At 38.5% G+C, this 24,300-nt stretch overlaps 1 protein-coding gene across 1 annotated transcript in view; it reads left to right on the top strand.

Moving 5' to 3' along the window:
• CHN1 (chimerin 1) overlaps positions 1 to 24,300 on the top strand; it is a 222,921-nt gene that overhangs the window by 90,469 nt on the left and 108,152 nt on the right. Inside the window, exon 5 of the mRNA XM_036747207.1 lies at positions 3,085 to 3,373. Within this exon, the coding sequence (XP_036603102.1) occupies positions 3,085 to 3,373 (289 nt within the window). The remainder of the gene's footprint in view (positions 1 to 3,084; positions 3,374 to 24,300) is intronic.

Below are 24,300 nucleotides of genomic sequence, written 5' to 3'. Positions count from 1 at the left end.
ACTGAAACTTCTGAAGAATAAAAATTGCAGGTAATCCAAAGAGTGGAAAGACTGCCTGTGAGAAGCTGTATCAAAGATTTCACCAAGGAAGCCAGTCCTATAGCAAGAGTGAAGGATAATAAATAGGAATCCCAGGTTGCTTTAATACTGAAAGTTTAAACCAGATGAAGGCCTCCATCTTGTTGGCTGGATCTTCAATGGAAAATAGAGGGAAAGAATGACAAGGGATTAGAAAGTATGGAGGATTATAATGTGCATCAGTGTGGTTATTAGCTACCTAGTTGAAATCATAAATCCATCAAGGTTTAGTCTAGAGTTGCAAGCTATGTACTTGTAGAGCATTCAGGGAATATTCATAGATGCCCAGTTCTTCGGATGTGCAAATTCAACAGTTTTAGAAGAGATCTGTGTTAAAGGCAGGTGTGATTAGCAAGAAGTTTAAATTAATGTTATAAATTTACTCATCTACACAAATGTATATGAGAGAGAGAGAGAGAGAGAGAGAGAGAGAGAGAGAGAGAGAGAGAGAGAGAGAGAGGGAGAGAGAGAGAGAGAGAGAGAGAGAGAGAGAGAGAGAGAGAGAGAGAGAGAGAGAGAGGGAGAGAGTATAGGTATGTTTATGTGTGGGTGTATGATATACTGCTTATATGACCCTGCTTAAGTAATTTAACTTCTCAGTGCTATAGGCAAATCTCCAAGACTCTAAGTTGCAGCGAAGGTACTGACTGATCTACATTGTTAGAGGGAGTTTTCTCACTTAGAAGTTCTTGTACTGGTGAAATCACAGCTCTAGTCCTTATCCACATGTATATATGTATGTATGCATGTATGTATGTGTGTATATGTGTGAATGTATGTGTTAAAATGCTCTAGAACATATTAGGAATATAAAAGAACTTAGTGGCACCAATACCTTTGTTTGTTTTTTTGCCCAGAGGCCTGACTAATGATGGTCTTTTATCTAAAGGCTGTTTTACCTCCTATTTTTATCCACATTTAATTCTGAGGGTATTCTATTATTTCATAGCAACATAATTCTAAAGGGATAAAATGCTATCATAGAGTCACTTAAGTAATCATGATCTAATTTGAGCCTTACCACAGTCTTGTAAGATGGACAGGGTAGGTACTATTATCATCACATTTTACAGAAGAGGAGACTGATTGATTAAATGACATAACCACAGTGACCAGTTAGTAAGTAACAGAATGGTAATGTAAATTCAGATTTTCTGGTTTCTACTCCCATCTACTTTCTACAAAGAATCTCAGACAGCTTTCATTAACTGTCTTATTATAATGATACCTCCCATTCATACAAAGTACTTTTAGAATAATGCCATGCTTATGAAGGGAAGCAGTAGAATCTAGAAACTCTTTTCTTTGTTTTTGCAATCCACTTTCATTTGCTTCCCCCACCCCCCCCCACCCTTTTTAGCATCAATGGCTGGTCTACATTCCCATATTTCTTAGTCTTACCTTAAACTTGATATTAGGATAATATGACTGAATCTTCTTTAGATGATGGAAGAACCATCCTGGGGACTGGGGGAGGTCAAGATTGTAATTTTGGATTATCTCTTTGGGAGTAATTGAAATTCAATTCTGTTTTTTAAGGACCAAGCAGAAGGAAACGAATGATGTTTCAGAAATCTGCACGACAGGTCATTTTAAGTTCTTGATTAAATAGTTATTAACTTACAAAATAAAGTTTAAAAGCACCTAAAGAATTATAAAAACCATTTTCATAGTCTTTGCTTTTATGTGAATATGATTTCATTTTCAATAGCTATCAGCACGACTCCTTTGTTTTGGGTATATTAAAAAATCTAAGCCTTTCAGAAATTTTTGATTGCTGTCCTTTTGGAACGTAGCCTCTACCGGAATAGTGTTGATTGTTAGAATGAGTTTGTGTTCTTATCTATTTGTGCTGTTTCCTTAAAAAGCCGTTATATTTGGTTCATCATCTGTGTCCCATGTATTTGTAACATATGGTACACACACACCTCCCAGTATTAAAATGAAACTTCTTTCTAGCTAGTTCATTTTTTAAAGGAATCCAACGAGGTGGCACCCTGAAAAGTAACATGAGAGAGGCTTGCCTTGCTTCAGTCCCTGGAATGGCACTGAAATCTTCTGAAATGGCCATTCCCTACCTCCACCCTTTTTGCACAAGGATTGGGGCTAGACACATCTACTTACATCCATTTGTGAATTTTGCTGCAAAAAGCAAATAAGAAAGTTCCCCCTAAAGGTAAAACATCTCATGCTTGTACTTCAAGAAGGCCCCCAAAAGGAGACTCCTTCCCAGAGTCCAAAATGACTGAAATTCAAGCAGCTTGTGGCTTCTAGAGTCTATATATTACAAAGATTTACTTAACACTTAACGAGCAAAGCACAGAAAGCTTTCTTTACAAAGCTAAAGCATTAGTCTTTGGCCTCTGGACAGAAACAGGGAATGCATGTCCCTGGGCCATTATTCAACCCCACATGGCTCGGTGTCTGGCAAGAGTTTGACTTCAGTGTTATTGTTGGTATGCGAGCTCGACTGCTCTCTGAATGGGACATCCCTGCAGGAAGGAAGCGCTGCGGGGGTCTGACACAAGCAGCCATTTTTATTATTGATCAGTGACAAGGTGGGGCGGGAGGGTTTGTTTCAAAAGGTTCTCATCCCAGGGAACTAAGCAATTGAATATAGAGATACGGGCCTATAAAAAGAAACCCCAATAGAGTGTAAAGGTCCTCCCCTTCTTCCCCCTCCTCTGATCCCCTCTCTAGTTTTTCCACAGGCAGGCATGATGAAGTGACTAAAAAGGATAAGGGAGAACAAATCATTCCTTCTAGGGTAGGCCTGCGTTTGGCTGTCCTCTCCATAGCTGTTGCTAGTCTTCTCATTTGTGTTTAGAAGTTCAATTTTATATTCCTTTTTTCCCCCCAGACCATACACAGAGATTAGCCACAGTTTATTTAAGCAAACTAAGAAGAGAAAGACACCAAAATCCATAGTTTTTTTTTTAATTCTTTCAGGGAGACTTCACTTGGTTATTTTTCTTAAAAATCGTCTTTCCCATTTCATTGAGGCAGATTTGGAAGTCAAACCAGAAACTTCAGGCTCTACTACGATGGAAAACACTTTGTTGGGGAGAAACGTTTTGAGTCCATCCACGATCTGGTGACTGATGGATTGATTACTCTCTATATTGAAACCAAGGCAGCAGAATATATTGCCAAGATGACGATAAATCCAATTTATGAGCACATAGGATATACCACTTTAAACAGAGAGCCAGCATACAAAAAACACATGCCCGCCCTGAAAGATACACATGATTGGAAAGAGTCTACAGGAGAGGATGGGGTGTCAGAGAAAAGGGTAAGCTACAATGAAGCCGCTCTTTTTTCCTTTTTCCTTTCTTTCAAGACAGACAGTATTATCAGGAGAGGATTTAATTTTTCATTTACGTACAGAACTTTTTTGAAAAAAAGATATGGGGATGAATTTTCCTTGATGTGTCTAGCTATTGTGTACTGAGTTTCACATATATAATCCTTGCTTAATTAAAAAGTTTTATTTTTAATAGGGCTACTTTTAAAAAAAATAAGTAATTTCATGATTAGACAAAAAATCTCTTGGTGAGATGACCCCTAGAATAACTTTTGGAGATTATACCCTTCTGGTCAAGAAGTGTAGCTGCTGCCTATAATACCAGAAATCAAGGAGATTATAATATCTACCTGACAACATATTGCTGCATTTCCCTCAATGTGATCTACTTTATAAATAGGTCTGTTCTTTTGCAAGATGTTACAGTTTTGTTTTGCTTTTTTTTAAGCACATGACTAAAGTCTGCCTGTTGGAGGCTGATCGAACTATATTTAACATCAGTTGGAAATAAAGAAACCTACTTCTTTGCAGACCATGAGCTTCCTTGGGCCTCAGTTTCCATATCTGTAAAATGAGAGCTGTGAGCTAGATGGCCTTTGAGGTTTGCTTCCGTTTTAGACCTATACTCCTAAGATTGGATTTTTTTCCATTTAACAAATTTTTGAAGACAAATTTAGAATTCTTATGATGTGATTAATATTTATGTAATTCTGGTGTGTTCCAGGCTAAGCTAACAGTTAAAAGTTGAATCCCTCCCATTTAGATTGCTTCTCCTCCTTTTCCCCAAATAATAGTTTGCTCACAGTGTTATAGTCTAAAATACTTGGTTGTTAGGTGGTCATGTATGTTTTTAATGTACTTTAGCTTAGATTACTTCTTAGATCTGATATAATTGTGGACTCTATCTTTGAAAACATTATGAAAACAACATAAATGGCCATCCTGCACCAAGGTATTCTTATGATCCTGCATCATAAGCTTGGTTCAGAGGACCTAGCTAGAAAATGTTAATTTTCTAATGAAAATTTCAGTTCTGAGTGTTTTAAGTTATTCTTACCTCGAATGGAATTTTTTATCTACATTGTACCCAAAGTCATTTTAAAATATAGTCTATGGATGTTTATAGTTATCTGGTGCCATGATGTGTTGTTGTTGTTGTTTAAACATATTTCTGTTGTTATATGATTCCTTGGTTCCTTTGTATGGTATATGGTTATTTTTCACCTGTTGAATGAAGGATTATTAATGGACCTTTCCCAAAATAGTTATGTCTATACATCTGACACTCACGATAACATTTCTTGTAATTGTGCTGGTATTCTAAATGTTGCATACTTCAGTGTCTCATAAATTCATGACTTCACTGTGTGGGTAGTCCTTGAACTGATGCAGATCACAACATTACTAGCTGTGTGACCCTGGGCAAGTCACTTAACCCTGTTTGCCTCAGTTTCCTTATCTGTAAAACGAACTGGAGAAGGAAATGGCAAACCACTCCAGTTTCTTTGCCAAGAAAACCCCAAATGGTGTCATGAAGAGTCAGACATAACTGAAAAATGACTCAACAACAAGAAAGTTCAAATTTATATGTTGTTGGGGGTGGGCATGTACATCTCTAATTTGAAGCAAAACTTAAAAGTGATCCTGTATTTTCACATATTATGTATTTTCCATTGTCAACAGAACTTATATTGAAGCAAGTTAGCCATTCAATTCAATACACATTTATTAAGTGCCTACTATGTGCTAAGCTACATGATCCTTGAGCAAATCTGGAGCTCATCTATAATATGACAGTATTAATATGTTTTCTATGTCTGAAAGCAGAGGACTAACCCAGATGATTTTTTGAGGTCCTTCCCAGATCCAGAATCTATTTCTGCACTTAGAGTAGTGGTTAAAATTTCTGTATTCTCTTGTGTTAAAAGTGAAATAGTTGCCTGGGGTGAGTATATTGTCTGTATGAGACTTTCAGAGAAAGGATAGATTGAGTCATTTGACCTTCATACCTATAAAAGGAATCAGACCAAGAGAGATGGGAAGGTTTTAATAATGAAATTCCAAAGATGCAAAGAAATACTTCTGGTAAGAAGACAAAAGAGAGTTTGAAAATAAAAACCCAATTTAGATACACAGGTTGCTAATTGATAAACTTTTTAATTTATAAAGGCATGTTCAGAAGGTGGAAGCAAGAGCAGGTAATGGAGAACTAATAAAAAAAAAGACATGGCATGGTCCTATGAGAAGAATATTAGAATTATTGAAGTCTAAAAATAAGCTGATTTTAAAGTTATATAAAGAGTAATAGGAGGAACAAAGAAAGGACAAAATCGTAGAGTTACTGATGGAAGGGACCTTCAAGGCCATCTTATTTTTACAGCTGAGGAAACTGAGACCCATAAAGGTTGATTGACTTGCCTAAAGGCACGCAGTAAGTGGCATAGTCAGAATTTGAACACCAGGTCCTCTGACTCCAAATTGAACTCTCATTTTCATCATACTATAATAAACAACAGAGAGAAGGCAGAACTACTCAACTCCCACTTTACTTCTGATGAACAAGATACTCCATCTCTTAGCTCTGGTCATTCTCTCTGGCTGTCCCCCATACCTAGAACACTCTCCCTCCTCCTCTTCAATTGCTGACCTCCCTGGGTTCCTTTAAGCACTAACTAAAATCCCACATTCTACATGAAGCCTTTCCCAACCCCTCTTAATGCCACTGCCTTCCCTCTACTAATTATCTGCTATTTATCCTGTATGTAGCTTCCTTTGCATATATTTGTTTGCATGTTGTTCCCCCGTTAGACTGTAAGCTCCTTGAGGGCAGGGACTGTTTCCTCCTCTTTTTTGTATCCCCACACTTAGCACAGTGATTGATACATAGTTGACGCTTAATAAATGTTTATGGATCGATTGATTGACAAGGACAGTGATCCCTGGCCTGGAAGGAACAGGACAAAAATAGTTGACAATCAAGATAAAAGGTGAGCTAATGATAGAGCACTTAGCTGCCCCTTAGTCCTAGTCCTAGGTGAATAGTCCTAGGTGAATCATTGGTGTGTGATGTGGCAACCAGAAAAGTTAATACAGTTCTGGGTTTCATGAGAGACATAGCCCCCAGGACTCGGGAATGGTAACTCCATTGTGTTGTAGTCAGACCCCCGTCTATATTGCTGTGTTCAGTTCTGAGCCCCATATTTTGGGAAGGGTATTGACAAACTGGAAAGCATCCAGAGGATGATTCATGTCTTAAGAAGTTGGGTGGAGGGGCCTAAGCATGGCTTAGCCTAATAAAGAGAAGACTTGGACTGGGGGGGAGGGAGGTTTGTGATAGCTTGTTTGGAAGGATTAGTCTTGTTCTGCTGAGCCTCGGGGTGCAGAATTAGGAGTAATGGATAAAAGCTGCAGAAGAAATTTGGGTTTGATCTAAGAAAAGATTCTCTAACAATAGGGACTTTCCAAAAATGGAAGGCGTGAGGTACTTACTACAGGGCTTCAGGCACTTGTCAGATATTTTGTAGAGGGCATTTTTGTTCAGGTATGGACTGAACTAAATGGCCTCTGAGGTCCTTTCCAACTCTGAATTCTGTGATTTTGTATCTGAGGGCTATAGGAAGCAATTTGGTAATGGTAGTGCCCCATAGAGACACCATAATGTAGGAAAAGAGCGACCGAGTGCTGCACTTGGAGGCAGGAAGCCCACGTTCAAGTCCATCTCTGGCAGTACTAACTGTGTGATACTGGACAAGTCACTTAATCCTTGTGGGCCTCACAGAGCTCCTTAGGACTTATTTCCACATCATAGGAAATTATGACCTTCCTAGATAGAGGGAACTGTCTAAGCTGAAAAAATCCCTATAGATCTGGTGTCCAGAAATAATTATAATTATAGTACTTTATGGTTATATATACCTATATATGGTTATATATACACTATATATACATATATGTACATATGTATTGCCTTTGACTGGCTTGATGTTAATTGATAATGTAAGGTAGTCAGTGGCAGGGCTCATAGAAATACTAGAGATGCTGGACTGGTCCTGCTCCTCTCTCTTCCCTTTGCCAATTTAACATAAGAAGGTAACTGCAAAGAGGATGAAAATGCAAAGACTGTAAACCTGCTCCCAAACCAATGTCAGACCTGAGTCTGATGCAGCATCAGATCCTGCCAAATCTTCAGATTTCTGCTTTTTCAAACTTCTAATGGAGTCCACATCCCATAAGCAATTGGGCAGAGTGGGGGCGTCCTGGCCAGCTCCAAATGGGGGTAGTACTCGCTCTTCCAAAGTGCCTCAATGAAATTATTGGTTGTAGATCCATATGTCTCGCTATCTTTTCTTTCCTCAGTACTACACCCACTTTTCTTAACTTAACTTTCTTACTTAATTCACGCTTCTTCCAGACAAAGCTTCTTAAGATCTACTTAATTAAAAAGAGTTTTTTTTTTATTTAGCAATAGCATCCAACAGGATAGGGGTGGTAACCTTTCTAACAACTGAAAACACTCTTTTCCTGTCATAGAGGATGACATCTGCATATAAAAATAACTATGCTTAAGTCATCTAAAATACCCTACATTAAAAAGCATGGTTTAATAATTACCTCTGTGGGTCCTAACAACTAGGACCTCTCTCCCAACTCCAAGAGGAAAGAATGTTTGAAGCCTAATATGTATAATATATATTATGTATTATGTACATATTATAATATATCATAAAAATAAAAAGTCTTGAAATATGAAAGGGGCTTTCAAACTGGAAGGGACTTTAGAAGACATCAAGTACCCACTCATTTTACAGGTGAGTAAACGGAGGCACAGACTGCTAAGTAACTTGCCCAGGATTGTCATTTAGCAAATAATAAGCATCAGAGATGGGATTTGAACCCATAACTTTTTGATTCCAAGTCCAATGTCCTCTCTGTTAAGCCATGTATTAGTGCAATGAGCATTCATCTTGAAGTCTAATGCACAGATTTGACTGTGTTATTCCTCTACTCAAATATCATTGGTGGCTCCCCAGTACTTAGAAACTCTTGGGGGAACCATTCATGTCCTTGCACAAGTTGTCTCCAACCCATCTTTCCAGGCTTATTGCATACCAATCACCTTCATGCATAGAATGGTCTCCCCACTCCTCTGTATGCCCTATCCCTAACATCTCTGCCTATGAAATCATTTCTTTATTCAAACTAAGCTCAAATTCTTCCTTCCTCATGACACTTTCCCTAATTTCCCTCCTGCCTCAGCCCCTGGCCCCACAACTGCTATAGATTGTTCTGGCATGTAGCTGCTCTGTTTGAACCTTTCCTGTGTACTTATCCTATAATAATTTAATTTTAGTAATTTATTTTCTTCTGTGTCACCCTTCCTGGGCAGCTAAGTGGCTAGTGGATAGAGTGCTGGGCCTGGAGTCAGGAAGATTCATCTTCCTAGGTTCAAATCCTGCCTCAGACACTTACTAACTGTGTGACCCTGGGCAAGTCACTTAACCCTGGAGAAGGACATGGCAAACCACTCCAGTATCTTTGCCAAGAAAACCTCAAATGGGATTGTGAAGAGTTGGACACAATTGAAAAATGAGTCAACAACAACATCCCTCTTTCTTCTGCCCCCCTAGATTATAAGATCCCTGAAGGCAAGGCCTCCTCCTCCTCCTCTTCCTCCTCCTCCTCCTCCTCCTTCTTCTTCTCTTTCCTGTCTTTGCATCTCCGATGTTTTGCATGTTACATTGCCTGTGGTAGGCACTAGATAAGTATTTGCTGAAGTCAGGAGTTGTCGTTGTTCATAAGTTTCTGATTCTGCTATGAGGTTCCTAGTTCTAGGATTTATAGGTCCTAATTTCAAGCGACTTCACCAAGCTGAATAATCTGTAAATGTTGGTAATATAAAGACAAAATATATTAATAAAACATTTTTGGCAAAAGAAGTGAATAGCCCACCAATTCTCTGTAAACTTACTGATGCTAGGTCAGACAAATGGGAGGGCCTATCAAAAGAAAATAAACTGTCAATTCCTCACAGGCCTTTCAGAGGAGGGAGTCAGCTGTAGTGCAGATTTTAAAAATGGGGAGAAAGAAAAAAATGAGGTGATTTACATGCCCGAGACAACACAGCATCCCTCGGGAGGTAACTCTAGTTACCTGTAACCTAAGCTCTAGACAACTTGTTTTCTTTATTTGTTTTATTTGTTTTGCTTCTCTGTCACCCTGACCTCTGTTCCATAAAAAGGTTATTCTCTGACCCTGATGTGTCTCCAGTGATTGATCAGAAATAGGCACAAGGGATTACATTTCCTGGATAGTGAAAGTCCAGACAGAAGCCAGAGGTTGTCTGTGTTTTGAGGATCTGTGACCACTTGAGAGGGAAACCCAGGCCTTCCCAAGTAAAAGAAAGGGCAGTAGTCGTGTAGAGCAATGGTCTTGTCCAACTCTGATGTTCTTGGTTGCTGTGAATAGTTTGGTGTTTATAGTGGTGAAAATCGATCACATCTATTGGTCCTCCTTAAAATGGAAGCTCAGATGTGTCAGAGCTGTTAATAAAGAAGGAGCCGGATGCTCTTTGGGCCCTGACAATTTTACACCATAGGAAATGGAGATAGAATAGCCTCTTATATGACTAGTTGAACCTCTTGTCAATCCAGATTTCCGTCAACTGATATTACATGGCATTTCCCAGGAACTATTCAAGTGGTTTCCTCAGCTTTAAATTTTTAATTGAAAAAACCTTAGAGAGGTTAGTCATATAATGCTAGCACCCTAGACCATTTGTTGGGGGGAGGGGATTATGAGCTGCTAAACTCTTTTCTAAAATGGCTTACCATTACCAGTCTAGACTGGCTCAGAGCCCAGTTTTTATGAGTGATTGCTTTTTATTTGTCTTGGAACCGCATTTGAATGGTTTCTCTTTCCATGTGGTGACCATAATATGTTTACTTCAAGGCATACTGCACTAGTGCCCTAATGCAATCATTTTTTATGAGATTCTAACACTCATTTATGAAGCTTGATTGGAAAAGCAGCCCTCAAACCATGCTGTAGGAAATATATGTGCTTCATATAACTGAAAATGGTACCCCGTTCATATGCAATAATTAATTTGCGTTTCAGAAATGATTAGAAATTAACAGGGTCAGATGCTATCTTCCTTTGGGGTTTAGTGGTCCAACATTTAAAGTTATTGCATGTGTAGGAACTGCCTACAAGCTGGCAAAGATATCCAAAATGAATTTGGACATCCTATCAAATTTTGCCAAGCTAAATAATTTATAGGCTTCTCCCATCCCCCCACCACAGGCACTCTTGTGGAAATTTAAGAATGTATACAAACGTTGACATGTTGTTATACTAGTCATCTATACAGATAAGCTTTACTTATTAAAGGCAAGTTCCATAACATTCCATTTTTTTTTCCCTCAGACTTATGACTGTGACTCCCCAGAGTGCACAAATCCCATAAAGGCTCATGAAATTTGAAATTGACAGGTAATGGGGCCCCACTGAAAACAGCCAGACTGACTGGAATGCCTTCGGTGCCACCATAAAATGATGGAGGTGCTTTCCCCTCAGACTTTTAAGATGGCATCAGAAAGCCTGGTCTGTTCATCAGTTTAGCCTACCACAAGGCATCTATTTCAAAAGATTTGCTTATTTTAAAAAAAATACAATGCAATGCTGCTCTGCAGTGCCTAGAAACCAACTGAATGCTCAAATTGCTGCATAGTAGATTGGTGGCTATCTAGAGCCCCTGAGGAATAATTTATCACAGATCGCTGGGTTTTCCAGGTAGCTGAAGACTTTCTCACTTTAAACAATCAAAACTTGTTTTTGTTTTTACCATTTTTGTGGAAATCAGTATGGTAGGCAGAGCAACAAATATGGAATCAGGTAGATCTGGACTCAAATCCATTGACGGTTAAGGTACTTAACATCTCAGCTTTAGTTTCCTCCTCTGTAAGATGGATATGATAATAGCATCTGCCTCACAGAGTTGGGGTGAAGATCAAATGAGAGAATGTATGCAAAGCGCTTTGTAAAATTTGACACATTATGTTTATTATTATTATTGTCATGTTTAATCAGTTAATATTGTCATGTTTATATAGTTTCATGATTCCATCAATGGGTACAGTGCAGACCACATCCATACATGCCTTCTCATTATGGAAGAAATACTCAATACTCTGTATTTTTGGAATTAACCTGTCAGGTACAGATTTATTAATTAAATTATTGGAATTCTAAGCCTCTCTGCGTAGAAAGAGAGAACTCCAAAGAGACTAGGATCCATTCTCTGAAAAATTTCTCTTCCCTAAGCCATTTTCTAATTATAGTTTATCAGGTCCAAGAACAAAATTCCATAATAAAGATCAAACAGGAGGACAAAGTTTAGGTAAGAATTTTTATTCATCAAACAGAACAATAGTAACTTAAGTTGGAGAATCCCTTCCTTAAAACGATTCAATCCCTCCTAACCATTGCTTCGAAGGATTCTCTTCAAGTTGGTCAAATGTGAACTCAAGAACGACTTGTATTAATTGAATTAATCAAAGTTCTTGCTCTTATGCTGATTGTTACCTTAATTAACTTCAGGGAAGAGTCCTTCCTGGGATGATCAGACCTCTCCCTTTAGAAACTAATTAGGTCGTCGAAAAGAATCGTGTGAAAAAGATTTCAGAGCAGATCGTTATTTCAGAAATAATAGCTAGGCCTACTTGGCAGGTGTTTGCACCTGACACACTCTCTCTCTCTCATCTTTATGCCTTTGCACACAAGCTATTCCCTGAACCTGCAATGTTCTTCCTCCTCACCTTTACCTCTGAGCAGGTTGTTTCCTCTCTCTGCCCTGTTCTCCTCTAGCTACTGCTGTCTCCCCTCTAAGGTCAACTTCCATCTACTCTGTGACTATTTGTATGTTTTGAGTTATTGATGTGTTGTCTTTCCCGTGAGAAGATGTACTCCTTGAGAACAGAGACTATTTTTTACCTTTCTTTATCCCCATTGCTTAGCATAGCCTGGTACATCGTAGTTGCTTGCTGACTGACTTACTGATTGACTGATATGGGGACTAGTATGTTTTTCAAGCTTTCTATCTGTTATCACTCATACTTGACATCTGACCAGACCACCTCTTTTTCTAGTCATTCATCTTCTGTATCCATCTTTTATGCTTCTTTTGTGTGTGAATCACTGGCTACAGCCAGCTTGTGTGTCCACCATGAATGTCCGCATTGTCCTTTTGGTACAACACAATTTTAATTCTGTGGAGACCGTGGTATTTCATGGTTTGTATCATATAGCACCAACACAAGACTAAGAAGTTGTTTTTTTCTTTCAGGAATTTCTTTGGGATAGTTGCAAACACTGCAGTTTTCCAAAAGCACTCCTGTCCTCTCTTTCCCTCCCATTCAGTCTTGAGCTTAGGTCTTCTTTCATCGACAATGTCCAAAATATATGCATTTATGTGTAAGATCAATGGGCTGTCCGTTCAACTACATGTCATAGATTGGACAATGGGCATTCTTCATCCACTTAGGTTTTTTTTCCCTTTATGGATTGTTAGATGAACACTTTTGAATAGGTATGGTTCTCATTAAGGAGATTCAAGGGTATCCTGGGACTAAATGTAATGAGCACAATGTCATTCACAAATAGAAGCAATTGGACCACTTCACCAGCTATAGGTAATCACTTTTCCATTTACACTGTATGCAGGACATTTCCCTGACAGTGGCAAACACTTTTTGGCAAGCATGCATCCCCTGTTTTAAGCTTCGCTTGATACTTGTAATCACAGGGTTGTTGAACAGCATTATCTCTGTTACTACATCTTTTAAGCAATCTTGTCTGACTTTAAGATATACATGTATAGGAAATATTGTGTTCAAGGATAGTCTTTAAGGCTACATTTTTGTCTTATCAAATCAAGTGTCTTATTTTGTTTTTTAATAAACAACAAACACACACAATGGTATATCTTAGATTCCCTAAACTTTTAGTCAGTTTTATGACTGTAAAGATGTATTCTGATATGGAACATCATTTGTGAAAACCCGATTCTCCTATTTTTATCAGCATATATCTCTGATACGTGTGTAGATCAAGCTCATGAAAATAATATGGAGATGAGAGACACATAGGTCAGTGGTTACTGATGAGCCTTCAGTTGCCTTTTGTCTTTCTTTTTTTTGACAATAACACATAATTATGTGTTTTAGTTCATAATTTTCTCCGTTCCTTGTCTTCTCTTCTTTCATATATCATAAGGATTAATCCCTTTGACTACCTCAATAGCATATCACTTCTAGTGTAGATTTCTTACTCGTACAATTGATACAATCTAACCATTTGGAGGGGAATGAGATATGGTTCCACTGTGGAACATGGTATCATGGAAGGAATGCTGGAAATGAAGTGAAAGGCTTGGGATTGAACCCAGCACTGTACCTTGGTATCTCATTGAATCTTGGCAAATCACTCAATCTCTCTCTCTCTCTCTCTCTCTCTCTCTCTCTCTCTCTCTCTCTCTCTCTCTCTTTCTCTCTCTCGATCTCTCTCTCTCTGTCTTTCTTTCTGTCTTTTTGTCTCTGTTTCTCCTTCTTTGTTCTCCCATCTGTTAAATTAGGCTATTGGAACAGATGACCTTTAAGATCCCCTCCAGCTCTAGATATTTAATTATAGGATCTAAAGAGAATAATTTGTTATAGAAATGCTGACAGATCTGTTATTTTTTTTATTTGTTTGTTCAAGTTCTCTCTCTTGGGATAATTTGGCTTATTTGAATCTCATGCAAAGCTTTCCAAAAACTTATTTTTCCCTGCATTGCTTCTTACTACTTTTTATTTTGTTTCAGTGACAATGCTCACCATTCTTCCCTGTAAGGTTTTGTAACTGAGTTATTTTTAAACTAGCTTTGCCCTTGATCGATTCCACTTAGCAAGCAGACCTGTTGTCTGCTGGATGAGGTGGTTGCAGTGATCTTTTTGCCTCCTTGCTATGGCGATGAATTTCCATCAGTTAAACATCTGTAAGAAGAGGTGATATTCCTCGTTAATATCTCACCCTTGTTCCAGAGTATAGTGAACATAATTTAATCTTTTCTTAATTACTCAGAGTCACTGCAAGAAGGGTTAATTATTGAACTGTCTGTTGTAACAGTAATAACTTCAGCATAGAGCTCTTTGTCCCTGCACTAAATGGGCCCAGAATGTTATGATTTTTAAGTTCTCCAAGCCACTTTTTATAGCTTTTTTGTTTTGCTTTCTCACTTGATGTCATTCAGTCAACTGCCATTTTCAATTGATGGCAACATATACCATAGCACTGTGGTGTCACACACTAATAGAAATGGGCCACTAAACCATACAGAACCATACATGGTCCACACATTGACTTATTGTATTTTTATTTATTTGTTATTAATTTGTATATATTTGTTTGTTTTATTTAATTATTACCCAATTACATTTTTAATCTGGTTCTGACCATACTCGGGAATGTTGTAGGCAGCATGCAGTGGGGTTAGGTTTGACACCTCTGCTGTAGTGGTTTCTTTTCACTTTCTAATTAGCTGCTTCTAATCTTCTATATACTGGACATGAAGTTATAATGATGGATATCATTTGTATATCACTTTAAGACTTCGTAAGCACTTTGTCTGAATTATCTAAATTGATCGTGCATTCATCCTGTGAGTACAAGGGCTATTAGATAGACAAACTGACTTAGAACACCCCCAGCTCTGTAGCCTTAGTTATCAAGCTTATTAGAACTGTATACAAAATAAGTGGCTGTGAGCGAGGGTCTGAGGGTCTTTCCTATGAAGAAACGATTTGAGTTTTAGAACGATTTTGTGCCATATATTTTTAGCCAAAGTGTGGAATAGTAGAAAGATCTGGCCTTGAGACATCCATTTCTACTATGTATTAGTAATATGACCCTGAGCAAATCACCTACTGTCCCTAAGCCTTAATGTTCTTATCTGTGTTGTCGTTCAGTCATTTCAGTTGTGTCCGACTCTTCATGACCTGGTTTGGGGTTTTCTTGGCAAAGATGCTGGAATGTGTTGCCATTTCTTTCTCCAGCTTATTTTACAAATGAGGAAACAGAGACAAATAGGGTTAAGTGACTTGCCCAGGGTCACACAGCTAGTAAGGGTCTGAGGCTAGATTTGAACTCAGGTCTTCCTTACTCTAGGCTGGGTGCTCTATCTAGTGTACCACCTAGCTGCCCCTTTCCTCATCTGTAAAATGGGAATAATTATACTTCAGAACCTCTCATGATTATTGAAATATATATATCAATATGTATACATATGGGTGTATGTGTACACACACACACACACACACACACACACACAGATATAATGCTTCGTAAACCTTACTTTGTTGTTTAGTTATATCCAACCCTTCATGACCCTGTGAACATGTCCATGGGGTTTTCTTGGCGGAGATACTGGAGTAGCTTGCCATTTCTTTTTCTAATTTTAGGCAGGGGTTAAATGACTTGCCCAGGGTCACACAGCTAGTAAATGTCTTATGTCATATTTGAACTCTGGTCTCTCTGACTCCAGGCTCAGTGCTCTCTCCACTGCACCACTTAGCCACCCTTTGTAAACCTTAAAACACTTAGCAAATGCCAGTTTGCTTTCCCCCCTCATTTCCTGATTCTTGACTGTGCCCTTAATAATGAGGTTTCCAGATACCCAAGTTTCAGATAGACAAAGCATTACTATAATGACATTTTCCACTTTAGAGGTTAATCAGTGCCAGGGTGTGTCAGGTACAATAGAAGACTATTCCCTTTTTCTGTCAAGAACAAGCCCCAGGGAACACTTTTCTTGTTTCTACATAATTTTTAAAAATTTCACATCTTCCCATTCTCTATTTCCACCATCCATCGACCTGTCTTTCCTCAAATAGACTTGACCCTAATGCCTTCCCTTATGCTGCTTTCCTTTCCCCTTGATCTCCTTTCCCTTTCTAAGTTCCTGGAGTCTGTGGTCTAGCCTCCCTCATTGCCCTTTCCCTGCCAGTTTTATCTTTATCTGCCTCTTCCTGCACATACTCAATCTAGAACAAATGTGAATAATAGTCCTGGTGCTCCAGCCTGCTAGGCATCATTTGTCATTTGTAGTCAGAAAAGAAGAGCCAGTTACACTGTTTAAGAAAAGGGTTTTTCCTTTCTCAATTTCCATCCAAGATTCTTTTCTCAGTTAAAATCACCAAGGCCTCTTTCTATTTCTTGTGGCTTTGTGCTCTTCTTTTTGACTTTTTGAAGAGGTGAAATAAAAAGCATCGCTATCTTGTCTTACTAATGCCCTGAACGTCGTCAGCATGAAGAGAAGAAATCCGTTCTCCAAGGCCAATCTAAATGCCATCATTTTAAAAAAGGCTTTCTCAGTATCTCTAACTGACAATGATCTCTCTTTCCATATCTCTCCTATGAAACTTGATTCTGACTACTTATCACATTCTGGAGTACGCTGTAGCTATTTGTGTACATGACTTATTTCTCCTACTAAATTTTAAGCTTTTGTGAGGGAGGGAACGATATTTTAATTATATTTTTGTCCCCTAGGATGCCTAATACATAGTAAGTGTTGGATAGATGTATAGAATAAATTAAAACTAGAAAAATCTGCTCTTAGCTGGTTGCCATTTGGGAACAGGTCTGATAAGTTCATTCTCACAATGGTCATTAGGAAGAATGTTGATGGTAAAGGAAGACCTCAAGGTGACTCTTCCAGGTAACAGTTTCCTACAGTTACCAGTGTGGAGCTTCAGTGACTACCTTCCCTAAAAGTGATCAGGCCCTGGGAAAATTGCCTTCTGAAGCTCCAAATGACTGACTTGTATAGGAAAGCCAATTTATAACTAGACAGACTGGTAACTACCAAATAGACAGATAGCTATATAAGCTGGTTGGCACTGGCTCTCTTCCCATTGGGGAAACCAAACTGGGAAAACAAGGTAGGCGCAAAAGGCTTCTTGGTGAATATGAGGAATCAGAGCCAAAAAAAAAGGCAGGGCAGGGGCTTGTACAGATGTCTGTCCAAGCCAAGTTGATGCTCCCATTGGTTCAGCCAGATACTCCTCCCTTAGTGCTAGAGTTCAAGTTTCTTTTCAAATTTATCCTTTTTTCTTTAGTTTTCTAAACTGTAGAAAACTTTTAACAAGCTGTGACCTCCAAATGTAAATACGTTGAAAGAAAATGCATTTCTCTGTATTCAGGTCAGGCCTCTAACACTAACCACTCTGTGACCCTGACTTAGCCTATCCAACGTCGGGTTACCCACAGGTTATCTGTAAAAAAGGGAGCAATAATACCAGCTCCACAGGATTATGGGGAGATGAGGTAATGAAATCTACTTAGATGCCTACTACTTTTATAGACCAACTTCTATGTAGCCATGCCGCCCCTATCTTGTACCGAGGAAGTCAATTTTTAAAAATCCAACTGTAGGTGGGTTAAGTGGACTTCATTGTCTCATGAGATAATGTATGTAATGTACTCTGTAGTATGTGCCCAATACTATTTGGCCCAAAGTAATACATCTCTAATGATCAAATTTTAGGAGGCAGAAATAGGCAGGTAGAAGAAAAGAGTTTGATCTGAGGAGTCTTCCTGATACTTAGTAAATTTAATAGAGATAAATGTAAAGTCCTGCTCTTCAGGTTTAAAAAATCAACAGTATAAATACAGGAAGAGGAAGATGTGGCTAGATAGCAACTCATGTATAGAAAAAAATAAGAGGTTTTGATTGACTTCAAATAACTGATATTTATATTGTACTTTAACATTTAGGTTTTACAAAACTTTGACATATATTTCTTCACTCTTAGAAAAACATAACATACTCTTTAAGATAACATTTTATGGGCGATTTTCCCATTTTGTGGACAAAGAAACTAAATTATAAAGGTTAAGTGATTTGTATTAATTGTCAGGGAAAGGATTCACACACAGGTCTTTCCTAACTCCAAGTTCTTCCAAAGTTCTTTCTAATATTTAAGTTATCAAGATAGTCCATAAAAAACATAAAAAATTCTGAGGAGGAGAAAAGGGGGAAAATGTCAATAATGATTGCTGTTGCTGCACAGATACCTCACCAATCTACTCAGAACTTAGGAAAATATGGACAGAAGTGGAAGCAAGGGCAAATTAAGAATAAATATAAAACCATGAAGTGGGCCTATAAGATTGGTGTCAGGAATATTAAAGCTCATTGTGAAATAAGGTTGACAGGAAATACTAAGAACTAAAAAGAGAGGGGGGAGGCTTAAAATATATTGGAAGTAAAGAGGAGAATCAAGGAAGGGCTAGTACCATTGTTTAGGGTAGGTAGGATAATGATAACAGAAGATATACAGAAAGAAATATTATTCATCTCTTATCCTGCTTCTGTTGTCTTTGCTAATGAGAATAATATTTGGGCAGAACAAAGCGGAAAATATAGGAGATGGTAAGACAACACCTAGCCTTTAATGAGTTAAATTCATCAGGTCGGAACAGTCTGACCCCTAATGATTGTACTGAAAGACTTGGAAAATTTGGTAAATAAGCCACTGTCTGTGATAAAAAAAAATCACAGAAGTTTTAGAATAGGGCAAGTGTTGTCTAGAAAGGGAGGGACAGGGACAGGGACAGGTAGAGGGGGGGGGGGAAGAGAAAGAGAGAGAGAGAGAGAGAGAGAGAGAGAGGGAAGAGTTGGGTCTGCCAATTACAGGTCCATGAGCTTAACTTCAGTTTCTAGAAAAATTCTAGAAAATAAAATTAAGGAAATAATTAGTAAACCTCTAGAAAAAAAAGAAGTGACAAATCCAAGAAGTCAGCCAGCATGCCTTTGCCAGGCCATGCCAGCCTAACCTTAAATCCTTCTGTGGCAGGGCTATTAGACTGGTAGATCATAGATCATTGATTCACTGCCAGAAGGGACCTTAGTGGCCATCTAGTTCAACCTCCCCCCCATTTTACTGGTGAGAAATTGATGGGTCCTAGTAAGAGTAATTGACCTGCTCAAGGAAACATAGTAAGTAGTAAAGCCAAGTTTTGAATCCAGATCTTCTACCTTCAAATCCAGTGTTTTTTCCACTTTATTATGTTGCCTCTGTGACCAGGGGAATGCTGTAGATATTAAATGCTTGATGGTACTAGATAATTTGAAATTAGTTTAATGGCTGGACCCAAAGAGTAGTTATTAATGATTTGACGTTAACATGGAAAGAGATATCCAGGGCTTTGTGTTTGGCCTAACATTTTTATTAATAATTTACATAAAGGAATAGATGACATACCAAAGTCACAAAGCTGAGAAAGATAGCATGTTAGATGACAACTTCAGGATCCAAAGACAACTCAACATGCTTAACCATTGGACCAAATTCAGTAATATAAAATTTAGTGAAAATAAATGGAAAGTCACATTTGGATTAAAAAATTAGCTATTCATGTTCAAGATGGGGGAAATGTGGCTTGATAGCAATTGGTCTGTAAAAGATTTGGGGATTCAAGTGGCCTTCAAATTAAACATAAGTCAACAGTGTGCCATAGTAGCAAAAAAAGTAAGTGTAGACTATTAAGAGAAGTATAGTGTCAAGATTTATTAATATGATAGTCCTACTGTACTCTGACCTGGTTAGCCCATCTTTGGAGTATTACACTGAATTCTGAGTGCCATATTTTAGAAAGTAATGATAAACTGGGGAGTATACAGAGGAAATCAACCAAGATGATGAAGGTCCTTTCAGTTATGTCATTTGGGGATTAGTTGAAGTAATTGGGAATTTTTAGTCCAGAGAAGACTTTGGGTGGGGTGGGAATAAAGACTGCTGTGTTCAAATATTTGAAGGGCTGTCACATGGAAAGGGCCTTAGGCCTGTTCTGTTTGGCCCCCCAAAACAGAACTAAGAACAATGGGTAGAAGTTGCAAAGAGGCAGATTAACAAATACCTTCCTAATAATTAGAGCTATCTAAAAGTGGAATGTGCTGCTTTACAACAGAATGGTTTCCTACTCAAATTTGTATTTCAAGAATTCAAAATCTTTTTACAGATATTCCTTCTTTTGTCCTTAGTGCCCTATGTAGTCAGGTAGGGGCATTTCTCATTTCAAAGTTGTGGAAACTAAGGTACAGAGAGATTGTTTGACCATCATCGCAGAGTCGATAAAGCTGCCAGCCATTCACATTTCATTTCTAATGTGTACACACCGACAAATTGAAGACAATGAGACATTGCCCATTGCTTATGTTATCAGTAGGGTACCAGGATGTTTCAGTCCCCTTGAGGGTATTGCCATCATGTACCAATAGAAACAAATTCACATAGAGCTCATTAATCCCTTGTGTAGGTCTCTTAGTTTACCAGTCCAGCCTCTCTCACGCAGAAGGGATTAATAATTGAAAACCATTAGGTGAAACCAGATGGAAGTAGGAGGGCTAAAGATAAACATGAATTCCACAGCTCAAAAGAAACAGCCTAACAGAAGACTAAATTATAATTTCCTAAGCCATCTACGGTTTGGGAGGATATTCTGTAAGCAAGCCAATTACACAAGCAAAATGGCCATAAAATAGCTAGTTTATATGCAAAAAGAATCTAATAAGAATTCTTTTGAAGACTATAGGTCCTATGGCATAGTCTTTTGAAGGCTCTGAGTGGTGGCAAATAGTCATCTTTTGAGAGAGGATTGGATTTTTGGAAATAGTCAAAAATCATTTAGCATGAAGTTCGGTGAATAAAATGGGAGGTCAAGTTGGGAAAGACTGTGTTTTGGTTCAAAACTGAAGAATGAGTGACACCAAAACTGACTTGAAAGGTGACGGAGGAGAAAGAACATGAAATCTGGAGTCTCGGAACTCAGGTTTGAATCCTGGCTCTTCCATTTACCACTGGGTGTCATTTAGCACCTCAGGATCTCAGTTTCTACATCTGTAAAATGAGGTGAACTTCTGAGACCCCTTCAAGAGCCAACTCTGTGATCTTTTGATAAATTTCAAAGATGAGTTCTTAAAATATTTTGATCAGTGATAACATTGGACTAAATATATGTTCCCCTACAGTGATGCCCATTTGAACATGAAGACTCATTTACATGTATGAATTCTAGGATGTTTGTACTAAAATAAATACAAATAAAAGAGCCTTGTTACATCTTTCTATGAGATTTCACTTTCAGCTATTTTTTGGTTTATATGATTTTGTGCAAGCTGGGCATTATGTCAGAGGGAATGGAGAGCTGGTTTCAGAACCAGGAGCACTTGAGTTCGTGCCCTATCTCTTGACACATATGCCCCTGTGTGATCCTGGGTAAATCACCTAATCTCTCAGCGCTCTAGGATCTAGGCAATTCTGTAAGACTCTAAGTTACAGAGAAGTTGTTGACCTCCATTGGTAGAAAAAATGTCCTCATCTGGGATATCGCTTTATCAATAAAATCACAGGTCCAATCCCTATCTGATAGTTTTATGCTATCACTCTTTTTATATCACATACTTTCTACCCATTTTGACATAATTCCCTCAGTATTTGCATGTATAACTACAGCTTATTTTTACTCTTGTTTGCATGTTTCCAGTGGTGTTTATTCTGTGTTTGCCTGTGCTGTCTTCCAAATTAGGCTCCCCTAGGGCAGAAACTGGGTTTATTATTTCCATATATCTGCCCTTTGCACCTAGTAAAGAATTCCATATTTGTTATACACTCCTTAAATAGGCTGACTAACTAATAGGAACTTATTTACATTGCCAAATATTTGAACTCCATGCATTCTGCATCTATTGTGTATTTCTCGCATTCTTCCTATACTCAATTCACAATTCTTACTGCATTTCTTGAAAATGTTTGGCATAGTACCATTTCTTATTTGCTCTAGAAATAGATTTGATGATCTACAAGCTGGGGCACATTGCTCCCTTTAGAGAGCCCTAATCAGGAAGACTTCACCAGTATGTGAGATGTAATATGCTTAATAACTTTAGAATACTTTCTGGGCTAATGTGAAAGCTAACAGCTGAGGAACGGTTGTAATAGTCCACCCCTTTCCAACAAGCTGTTCTTGCTTAGAGTAAGTGAGCTCCATAGTAATCATTTATCTCACTACTTATAATTTTTTATTATTGCCGGAATCATCCAACTAATTCATTAGTTTGTCTAAGCTTCCCCTTCTTGGCCATTTGTCCCATTTCTTTCTCCTACCTCTTTGCCCCCATTTGATGTAGAATTGTAAGAGGTAAAAAGCCTATAGCAAACCTTCCATTTGTACGTGTCCTTACAGACACCCCTTTCAGTTCTACATCTTGAAATTTACTTCAAATGTCTGTCCTATTTTCTTAAAACACCAACTTCTCAATCCTCAATTTTAGAATTAAAAAGTTTCTCACTTACATAGAATTTTCTTGGGAGAAACTTGGGAAGGAATAATGAGATGTTGACATGGAGCACTAAGTCCAGGAGAGGAGCTTTTGTTCATGCTTTTGATGCTTTCCTGGGCATATCATGCACCCTGTCCTCTATCCCCTTTAGTCTAAGACCATAGGATTCAACCACTTCAAGAAGCACTTACTGAGTGCTGGCTGTCTGACAGGTATGGTGTTAGGGTCATAAGATTTAGAGTTGAAAATTACCTTCGAGGTCATCTAATCTGACCTCCTCGGAGGAAACTGAGACCCAATGGGTAAAAGCACCTTCATGAGTTTACCAGATAGTAAATCTACCCACTAAGTCTTATTTGACATACACCTATAAGGTCTTCATTATACAGATGGATGGGGCTGATGCAAAGAGAGCGGTGCTGGTGTCCCTCTAGTAGCACAGTGAGATTCACAGGATAGAGATGTCGTTCACAGGATAGAGATGTCGTTCATACTCTTAAGTTTGGGGGTGGGAATTATTTTAGAGTGAGGAAGGCAGAGCAGTTGAGGTTAAGTGACTTGCCCAGGGTCACACAACTAGTAAGTGTGTCAAGTGTCTGAAGTCACATTTGAACTCAGGTCCTCCTGACTCCAGCGCCGGTGCTCTATTCACTGCGCCACCTAGATGCCATGATTAGGAATTATTTTAATTTGCCTTCTATTGCCCTTATGAAATTACAGCATAACTTCAAGGATAGAGACGTGTAATGGGAAGAAAATTAGACTGGTTTCCAGCTTTGGCGTGGCCACTAGCTTGTGGCCCTGAGCAGCCATCCCTGCTGGAATTCCCCTTCCTCATGTGTGCAGTGAGGGAGCTGGGCTGGGTGATTCTGCATTATTTTTTTCATTCTAACATATTTGTTGATAAGCAGTGAATACATTTTTCTATATCATGGTATCATATAGTCTAAAAAACTTCTCCTTTTCACATCCTTTAATTTTTTTAAAAAAAGAAGTTTCCTCTATTATCTTCACATAAATTTCTTTGCATCTTTTCTTCTTCTTAAGGTTGGAAGATCTTAGGATCGTGGATTTAGAGCCAGAAGGGACCTTAGAGGTCAACTAGTCCAACTTTCTAATTTACAAATGAGGCACCAGAAGCTTAGAGAGGTTAAAGGACTTTCTGAGAGCACTCGACATTGTCAACCACGCTCTACTCCTGGATACTCTCTCCTCTCTGGGTTTCTGAGCAACTAGGCTACGTCGTGGTTATAGGGCTGAGCCTGGAGTGAGGAAGACCTGAGTTCAAATGTGACCTCAGATGCTTAACTGTTAGCTGTCTGACTCTGGGCAAGTCACTTAACCTCCCTTTGCCTCAGTTTCCTCATCTGTAAAATGGGCGTAGCAATAGCCAAGGTTGTTGTGAGGATCGAATGAGATGATATTTGTAAAAAGTGCTTAGCACAGTGCCTGGCACATAGTATGCACAATGTCAAAGTTAGCTAGCCATGATTATTTTAACTGCCCTCTTGCTTTTCTGCTCACCCGTCTGACCCCT

The sequence above is a fragment of the Trichosurus vulpecula genome, chromosome 2 (assembly GCF_011100635.1).
Source record: "Trichosurus vulpecula isolate mTriVul1 chromosome 2, mTriVul1.pri, whole genome shotgun sequence".
NCBI classification, from domain to species: Eukaryota; Metazoa; Chordata; class Mammalia; order Diprotodontia; family Phalangeridae; genus Trichosurus; species Trichosurus vulpecula.
Note: the sequence above shows the minus strand (reverse complement) of the source record. Positions and strands in the feature narration are given on the sequence as shown.